Below are 10,264 nucleotides of genomic sequence, written 5' to 3'. Positions count from 1 at the left end.
AAACCTCTAGTCACATGGATTTAATCATTCAGAGTTCACTACAGTCCACAACATGTGACACATCTTATTTGTACTTATGGGTAGACAAACATATACTGCACATGAGCCAATGAGCTGGGAGTTTATTCTACATTATGCTATTCTAATGGGAGTGATTGTGAGCCCTAGTTTCATACAATTATTTTTATCATTATGCCAGTTCACTACTATGAAATTTGTGTGTGTGTGTGTGTGTGTGTGTGTGTGTGTGTGTGTGTGTGTGTTTGTCATGACTATAATGCCTCTTCAGTTGGAGTCTGAGTAATTTATTCCAAAAGCTAGCATATTCTCTATTTATAAGGACACGACAGATTAATCAACATTTCTGCAAATGTGTCTGTGCTAAATTTCAACAGCAGTCCTTTGGCAGAAGGTCCTAAAAACAATGAACTGGCAACTTCACAGCATATGACGGCAGAACTACATTTCCCAGAGAGCTGTGCTGCAGTATAAATAGTAACGAAAGGGGCGTTCCCTCAATGACATGTGGAGGAGGTAAGAAGCGGATTGTTGCCGAGGACGCATTCAGCTGTCAGAGATAACGCCGCTCAGCCTGCACTTACCTGGAGTTTCACTACCATGGACTTAACCGAGGATAGCGCTGTGGAAATTATCCTGTGCTGACCCACTTATTCTCACCTTTCTTTCTCTCAATCTTTGCCGCCTTCTTTCATTTCTGCCAGGTAAAGTCTTTCTGTATCTCTAGTTTTCCAGCTAGGGCATTGTTCATTTTGTCACTGAGCTGTAGGAAGTAGCCCACGCGCTCGTTTTTTGCTGTTGTTTTGCTGCAGCTCTTGTCATGTCATTTAACTAGCATGGATGTTTGTGTCCCAGCTGGCATCTCAGAAAATACTTCAAAAATGTCACAAGACGTTCAAATGTCTTTATATAGTGTGGCATTAGGTTTACACAGAGCAAAACACAAACTTTACGTGCTGTGTATCACATTTATGGAGTGGTGAAGTGGGGCATCACAGGCTATAAGCAAACAACAGTGTGACGTTTAGCCACTAATCATACCAATCGACCAATATTAGCTTACATTTGACGAGAAACATCACAGCTTAATTTGTGTTCTCCTCCTGTAAGACCTTTTCGTTTGATGTTACAGTGCTGCATACTGCAAGTTTATTTCATATTTCGAGATAAAATGGTAAAATAGGGAAATAAGAAATAGACCACTTCACCTCTTAAAGTGGTACTGGCTCAACCTCGAGACAGACTGAAGGATGGTGACCTTAAATTAAGATGTGTTGGCTTTACAAAGCTAACAGTAGTACAGTGCTCAGAGAATCTTTATTGTGTTTACTCGGCAGGTTATCATTGTATTCATTGTATCATATCTAATAACACTTCATGCAGGTGTTTTACACAAATGTTTCCAATTTAAGCAAGTTAAGCAGTTTATCACAGCAACACAGCAAAGTTATTCATGTCTTTTTAAGCACCTGTTATATGATTTGATATAAATAGTCTGTCTGTATTAACAATAAGCAGGAACACATTCTTAGAAGGACAAAAATGAGCCTAATAGAGCAGTTATTGTATTTATTTCAGATGTCAATACATGATCATTTCTGGTAAATCGCTCCGCAGTTGTTACTCATCATCTTACAGCAAGTGGTGTCCTGATGATGGGCTGGAAAACTTAAGATGGTTTGAATCCAACTCTTTACAAACTCCAGATGTTGTAAAGTCAATGTCATAAAAGTGATGATGTAATTTTTTTTTTTTTTTTACGAAATCAGTCATTGACAACCTGTGTGTGCAGGAACATGGAGCTGTAACAAGCAAATGTTTAGTATTTTTACCTAATTAATGGCTTATAAATACTAATGAATTGTCATAGGTGAATAATATTGTGTTGATTTATTAATCACTTCTTTTAAGCTCTAACATTTCATGATGAACCAAAGTTTGTGATTTGATTGAGTTTTCCTGTAGTGTCTGCTTCAAAGACCTGTTATGTCAATCATTTGCAGGTGTAATCAAGCCTGAGGAACCATGTCGGACAAGATGTCCAGTTTCCTCCATATTGGGGACATTTGTTCCCTTTATGCAGAGGGCTCCACCAGTGGATTTATCAGCACTTTAGGGTAAGTCTGCTTGTTTCTATACATGGGTTTTTATGACCCTTGTTTCTCCTCCACCTCCATACCACCTCATGTTGTAAGATTCCAGATGAGATCAGTGGAGAGATGGTGCTTCAGAAAATACTGTCCCACTATGCAAAATACACAACCATAACACAGTACAGGCTACAAAATAAACACAGTAACCCATGTATTGATTTACATGTTGCTGTTTTGAGCCAAAGAAATGACTGTACTGATGGAGTAGTATAATGGATGGGTTCATATAATGGATGGATGTATTACCTCTTTTTGGTAGGTGACAACTGAAGTGTCAACAGAAGCATTACCCATTTGCTCCTCCACATTTTATTGAAAATAATAAGTGATCTGATTTCAGTGAAACAAAGGAAACCAAGTTTCAGAGACAATATGTTCTTTTCAGATAAAAAATATAGGAAATCCTGTTCCTGGGATATGCAGAGACAGAGACAGAGAGAGAGAGATGGATCTGAATTAATAGTTGGACTAGAGAGGGAAGTGAAAGATCACAGAGTGCAGAATTCCTTGCTATCTTTGACCGCAGACACTGAAGACCCAACTCCTCAAAATGTAGCTGGACTGAGCCCTCTTTAGTCTCTATTTTCTCTAAATGACTAACATTTTTTAGCTTTTTATCAGTGGTGACTGTCGCCCCAAGGTTTTATTTTGTCTACAGTAACAAGCAGAACTGATTTGCTTTGTTGTAATTTGGCTGCGTAATTTCACACGTTTCTTAATGCTTTCTAGTATTATAATGTTTTTTTTTTCAGTATAAAAAGTGAGTTTAATACAGTTTATGACTCTGAGATCATACATACAGGTATGTACCTCTTGCACTTATCAGCACCTCTGCACACAGCCTGTCGATGGCATGACTGATTGCAGTCAAATGATTGACTATTTCCCCATAATCTGATAGTTTTGTTTCATGAATACGGAGCATCATTGTGAGTCAATTTGAATAAAATTCTGCCAAGTGTTATTAATGTAAAAACTAACATAGTTTTATTTGATAAGCTGTGGATCCTGTAGTAGTTATCTCTCTGCTTTCATTTCCTTGATACTGCTGGGCTGGCCTCAAATTACCACGTCTCTTCCTGCTTCATGCTGAGCACCATTTATTTAAGTGCTTGATGTCTTCCCTCCTCCCTAATTATAGGCAACGAGTTAAAAGTGCATCTCATTATATGCAAATTGAGCATATCCTGACATACAATTGACAGTCACAGAAACAACAGAAGGCTAACAGAAAAAGACATCACAGAGACGGTGATCATTTATGTGAATTTCCTTCTCCAGCAAATCTGACAACAGGGCTGGCACGTCTGTTTTCCGGACTCTCTTTTCTGCTTCCTTTCTATTTTCTACCTCAGGGTGGTTGTTTTTCTTCTCCCAAGGTGAAAATGAACACAGCATCTGTGTTGTCGCCTCCTCTCTCTCCTTTTAAGTGCTGCAATCTTCCTCTTCTTGCCAGGTCACTATTCTATTTGCCTCTCACCAGAGGCCGTGTAGAGCCCTCCTCCTTGCCAGCTCTCTGAAACCATACTCTTTCACAGTTAGTGTTATGCGTCACCCTCCATGGCAACAAATGTGTGCATAGCTTTGAAGACTGCCACCATGACAGAGCTCATTTGTCAAATCTCACATCTTGTGTTGTTGTGCCTAGTAATCATTGCACCCCTCCCACTGCTGCGGTGAGCACTTTTGGTTAAAGAGAGGAGAGTAGAGGGCGTGACTATAAATAGCATTATCGTTTTAGGTGTTGCTTTTGCTGTCAGTGTACTGAATGTGACCCCTGAGAGAGACAGTTGGAACCACCTGGACCACTGCTGGCTCAGAGAGGATGGCACCCAACATCTTGATGCTGGGATAAAGCCATGATGCTGTATCTCAGAATTCTTTAGCAGCTTCACAAGGGCAGCTTTCTTCTCAACCTTGGACACAGATGACTTGAAACTACTGTTCTTTTTGGACTTTATCCCATCAGTGCATCAGTGTGATCAAGTCTATGGTGCTTCATTCCTACAGAGGAGAATCTCACACCATGTGCTTTCTTCCCCTCCTGTATCATCACAGAGTTCCTGTGGTGCAGTGTACACTGCGTGAGCTATAAAAAGATGCATCTGACTGAGCAGGCTAGAGCATCCTTCTGAAGTGTTGTATTTGTGCTGATCTACTATCTGATAGTATTCCCAGGTGTTTCCCCAGAATTCTGGGTATGATGGTGCTATCAATTTCGAAAAAGTGTTCGTAAAGGTGGAATGATGTTCTGGTTCCCTGGTGTACAATTATAGTACAATCTGACACTTGTGCCCCAGTTCAGAAATGTATATCCTCATTCTCTAGGTCTTTGGTTGACAGCTTCTGTTGTACCACACATTTCCTTTCATAACACTTCTCGATATTTGAATCTCAGACAGGAATGCATAGAAACCTGTTGCCCTGGCTCATTCATTTTTTAGTGTGGTGGTCTGCACTCTTTCAGTGTGAAGCAGAGGTTTAGACAGCTTAGGTTATCTTTAATCAGGCCAGCACTCTGGGCTCAGGTGTAGTAGATTTAGTCAGTAGAGTACTGAACATAGAAGCCTACCTGTCTCTCTATACACTGTTATATGTCTTTATCATGCTATTCATGTGTTCCAGATGAGCTGACATTTCTGATTAAATCCGGCAGTTCTCTGCCCACTGCCCGCGGTGTGTGGTTTCTAGGACATACTTGTCATTGTGATTATGTCTTTTAGGTCATCTGTCTGTAACTGGACTGTGAACAATTACTTGAGAAGAACACAGTAGAAACTCAATAACTTACCTACAATTTCTCAGTAAACAGTAGATGGATTTCATTAGATTTTGAAAGACTGTTAACTGCATGAGCTAGCATAATAATTCTGTCTGGATATCCATGTACAGATACAACCTGGTTTCTAATGAAAATAAATTAGCATTAATTAGCTAAATAATTATCATTAGCATGAGGTTTGTTATAATGGTAATTTGACTGATTGTTCATGCATGGAAATTGAAAGATTTTAGAACATGTATTGAGGTTTATAGTCTATTAAAGCTGCATGTGTCTTGAGTGATTGACTCATTTCAATGATGGCTGTGTCCCCAGGCTTGTGGATGATCGCTGTGTGGTACAACCAGACACAGGCGACCTCAACAACCCACCCAAGAAATTCAGAGGTAAGGCCTCAAAAACACTCTCTTCTTACTTAATAATATCTTAATGTCTAAAGTATACTGTAAGTTAAGTTGTTAGTTTAAGTGTATTATGTAGTGTATTTTTTATTTTCTGTACTTTGTTATTTATTGGACATGGTCTTTAGTGTTCTTTCAGACGGGTCAGCTGTAGTTCAGATGTCAGAGAAGTATGCCTTAGAGAGAGGAGAGTAAATCAAAGGTTATGACAAGAAAAATGCTTCACATTATCAGTGTTTCTACAAACTTTTACAAACTGTTTCATGGTCAGCAATCTGCTATAGGAATTCCCATCAGTTGTGGCCATTACTGTCTGTTGTAGCCAGGACACTTTCAAAAACATTTTTTTTTTCACTCAGTGGTGTTCTTCTAGTTACACTTTTAGAAAAATGCTGTTGGAACATACAAGACAAGACAAGACAGATCTAGATCGATGACATTACAGTTCCTTGTATGGAAATCTAATACAAGCCAAAGTATACAGGTTATCCAGTATTGGATAAATGATCCAAACCAAGGCTATAAAAGTAGATAGGATAAGCACTGGCTTGTGCCATTCTTGTGTGCGGTTGTGTATCTTGTACTTATTTCATACCATATTGTGTTGTTGATTCATTGAGTGTTAATGTTTGGTTAGACGATTCTCAGTTACGTGTAAAGAAATTCATAGTTGTCTCTTCATATCAGTTTTTTCCCATTCTGTTAGATTTATACTAAAAAGAAGTTAATAAGTGTGGCGTAACCAGAAGATATATGGTGACAGCAGGGTAGACTAAGTGACCATACTGGGTAGGAGCTCCTTTCTGTCTTCAAAGCAACTGGATATCTTTGAGGCAATCTTTTCTAACAAGGTGTTTAAAATGCTCTGTCATGATTTTTGGTCCATGCTGGCTAAATAGCATCATGTTCACAGTCATGCTGTGAGCTTCCCTTTTGTCAGAAAGATGCATTGCTGTGTTAAGGTTTGGGGACTGTGCAGGTCCCTGGAGTAAACTAAAGTCACTCTTGTGTCCCTGGAACCATGTTGAAATGGTAATGGTTATACTGGAATATTACCTGGTTGGAAGCATTTATTTGAAAAAGGGAGGACTGTAGCCATGATCACCTGGTTAGCAACAATGCTTGAGTGCTGTTGCATATGCTCACTTGGGAAGAGAAGGCCCAAGAAAACATTTGGCAAACTGTTACACAACCAACAGTCACCTGTTTGACACAAAGCAGGATGGATCCATAAATTTGTGCAGTTTTTATGGTACATTTTGACCCTGACCCTGTAATATAATATATAATAAATATAATATAGTCAGGTATATCTCATGAGGTGGTCAGTGAGTGTATTTTCAAAGTGGCAGCCACTTTCAAGCAAAAAGGTTTCTGGTGTTGTGGCAGATGTCCAAGAGAGGTCTTAGTCAAGAGGGAAATGATGCATTTACCAATGTCATTGTCAATGGCATTTCCATTTACTTGGAACAGTGTCCATTGCAAATTGATTACATTAAATTGACCTCTTTTTTAGACATTGGAAGCCATGCAGGATCTTATCTAATGTGTCATTGTTAAAATTGGAGTTCTCTTGTGTCATTCTTGTGTGATAATAATCTAGAAGAGGATATTGCACACACAAGCTCTCTGACTGTAGAGGACTGTAATCTCCAAGATCCTTTTACCACAACAGATTCATAGATAAATTTGCACATTGTTTAATATCAGCTAATTAAGTAATATTCATAATTCTGAATTCTGTCACAACTGAAATCTGCAGATAATGCTGGCAATAGCTTGTAGGAGGCCAAAAAAAGAGATTGATGTAGAAGACAAGTCAGTTTTGATTGCATGTTCTCATGTAGTCTACAGTTTCACCTAAAAATCAAAACACTTATACGTCTCTGTAAGAACACCCAGTATTTGTTCTCTGTCCACTTGTGACTGCTTTCACTGAGCTTGCACACTGTATGTTGTCTAATTTCTGTTTTAATACTGTATCACTTCATCCTTGTTACTTAACTGTTATCCTGGCTCTTACTGGTCACGCCCCAGTAGCCTACAGGTTAAGATGCATGTCTCATAATAATAATAATAATAATATCTAAAGTTTCCCTTGTTTCCTGTAAAAAAAACAAACAAACAAACAAACAAAAAAACATGTTGCTATAAAAAGGGCAAATACTCAGCCAACTTACTCTGTATAAATTAAGGTTTTAAATTAATTAAAGTAAAAAAAATATCTTATACTGTAAACTCCTAAATAAGTGTGTAATAACAAATGAACAGATCTGAAAAATCTTTATTATACCACCCAGATGTCCCTTGAGATTACATGAAAATGCAACGCTATACATAGCTTCTGTACCAAGGAATAACAATGTATACTTTGTAAGTTTGCAGTTAAACTGCTTTGGATGAAGGATTTTTTTATTTAATGGCTCAGGGTGAAGAGTTTCCCAGCCAGAGGCCTGACATTTTTAGTGTGAAATGACCTAGTCTGACAAGACTCAAACAGTCATGTAGTCGAGGCATAAGGAATAGTCTACCACATGTAGTGTTTCTGTTAGTGTTCATTGATCTCAGAATGATTGCTGTCTATCAGGCAGAGTTAAGCATCAGGCCCTTGACAACAACCTGCCATTTTATCTTAACATCTAATAGCAGACTCCAATCTGACAGCATGAACATGTGCACATATTATCTAGAAGGCATGTGGCTATAAATACAATGTCTTCAGTTTATTGTGATATGTGCAGTTCTATTGTTGATTTGTTTCAGTTTCCCCTCTCATTTAAACTCTTACCACCCCTCTAGTTATCTGCCTGGTTTTATTTAGACTAAGTAGCATCTAAATTAATGGCTTTTTGAGACTTGGTGACCACCTGGTGAGATAGAATGAAGATGTCTGAGTCATTGCCTCATTAATTTTCATACTGTTTTAATTTACCATATCAGGATGTGAGCTGCTTGGTGTTTCCATTTATGTAGGTGCAGGTAAAAACCACAGTCAACTGACTTCATCTGTCAGTACAATCTAGATAGGTTTCATATGTTTCCATTAGTTTGATAGATGTGAAATGTTCCATGTCAACACTGTTCCATGGCAAATGAAAAGCAGACTGCTGGACTTCAGGGCAAAAAGTTACATACTGTAGTAAACAGCCTGTATTTTAAGCTTTTTAGAACATTATACCTCCATACTCTCTCTCTCTCTCTCACACACACACACACAGCCCATTTCTTTTACCCCTTGCTTATATAACCTTTATGCATAATGCATACCTATTATCACAGTCTGCGCAGTGACATTGTACTTTTCTGTGTCGATCCAAACACATTGTTCTACATTGAGTGACCAGAAAGAAAGAAACCGCTGTGCACTGTGACATAATAAATTGTTTTTATGAAACTTTTTTGTTGTTTTAATTGTTGAGATTATATCAGACAAGTGTTGATTCAACCGTCGGGTAATTCAGCATGTCAGAGTGCGCCCTGTACATATCATTTTGCTGTCACAGTGATTATGAACTCCTAGCTGGTTCACAGCAGTATGACTGTTCATTGGAAGGTTGATTATTACACATGGATTTTTTTCCTAGAACTGAGACAACTTTAACGTGTCTGCCAGACCAAGAGACAACCTTGATAATTGACTAGCACTGTGTACTCTGCTGGAGCTTGATCAATACACAACCAACAAAGATGTATACAACATTGTTTTCCACAATTTTAGAGTGCCAGTTCATCCTGTAAAGGAAACCCCCACCCCTCTTCATCTAGTCAGAATTATGGTCTACCTCATAGAATTTGCTTTCTGCATAATAGTCACTAAGTAGACTGTTTCTACTCAGCCACAAGTTAAAACTATTAAAACAAGAGCAAAACTGAAGGTATAACGTACAACACTGTGTGGCAGTGAGGGGTTGATTAAATTAATATTAAAATTAATAAATGACAAGAAGAATTGGAATAATAAACATGACTTTCAGATCTGAGCCATTTATTGTAAAACAAGCATGTCAGCTGTCAGATTTACACAGTAGCTATGGTAATATAAAAAAAATGCAAATTTTCTCTGATTGATCTACATAACTGATTGACATGAACAAGTGTTTACACTCTATTTTTCTTTAAAAAATGTAATCTGATAAAATGTTAATGCTGAAATTAAGATGTGGATTAATTGTAAATTTAATACACAAGACTTTGACCTGCAGACATCATGTACATCATATTAATGACTAATATAAGAGAGATCATTATCTCCATATAAAATGATACTTGTGACTTCCTGCCAAATAGCAACATTTGCCGCCCTTCTTTATACTGTGTATGTCATATCCCTTTATGTAGTTCCCACCTGCCACTGTTTTCTGTTGGTGCAGTATTACCTGTGTTTACATTTGTTGTCATGATAAATAATTCAGCGGTTTTTGACTGATGTACCTGTGTGCCAGTTTTCAAGCACAGATGTTTTGGCAACTTGAACCTCTGTTAGTCACCTCATATTGGTTTGAAAACAGGTATTGGAAGTGCATATTGCATAATGCATTTCCAGTGAAACTAGCAGTAACACAGATCAACAGATAAGTGTCCTCCATCCTATTAGTCAGTATTTTTTTACTTAGGTTCTCAGAAAGATTTGTATTATTACTCAGTTCAGTAGTCTGAAAATGTATAGAGATTGTTTAACTCTAATGTACTACCACCGGTTGCAGTGGTAGTATATTACCTCTGTCTTTAAGGCCAGTGTTAAACAGAAGCAAAGTGTACTAGGACTAAATCCTAACATCCCTGTTGAGTATTAATAGCTCACTTAAGCGATTTAAAATGTCCGTATTCCAGAGAGCTTTAGCACAGCATGGTAAACCTTGCTTCTTTGTGGCTGAGTGGCTAATACATGAAATGAACTATTAAATGCTTTG

At 38.0% G+C, this 10,264-nt stretch overlaps 1 protein-coding gene across 11 annotated transcripts in view; it reads left to right on the top strand.

The window, feature by feature from the left end:
• Window positions 1-531: 531 nt before the first annotated feature.
• Window positions 532-10,264, top strand: part of itpr1b (inositol 1,4,5-trisphosphate receptor, type 1b) — an 87,165-nt gene continuing 77,432 nt past the window's right edge. For all 11 annotated transcript variants that reach the window (XM_044348854.1, XM_044348852.1, XM_044348848.1 and 8 more), the window contains exons 1-3: window positions 532-722; window positions 2,022-2,135; window positions 5,269-5,339. In XM_044348854.1, the coding sequence (XP_044204789.1) occupies window positions 2,044-2,135; window positions 5,269-5,339 (163 nt within the window). In that variant the 5' untranslated portion in view covers window positions 532-722; window positions 2,022-2,043. The remainder of the gene's footprint in view (window positions 723-2,021; window positions 2,136-5,268; window positions 5,340-10,264) is intronic.

This window comes from Thunnus albacares, chromosome 4 (genome assembly GCF_914725855.1).
Source record: "Thunnus albacares chromosome 4, fThuAlb1.1, whole genome shotgun sequence".
NCBI classification, from domain to species: domain Eukaryota; kingdom Metazoa; phylum Chordata; class Actinopteri; order Scombriformes; family Scombridae; genus Thunnus; species Thunnus albacares.
The sequence above is the reverse complement of the archived record's forward strand: the minus strand, read 5'-3'. Positions and strand labels throughout refer to the sequence as shown.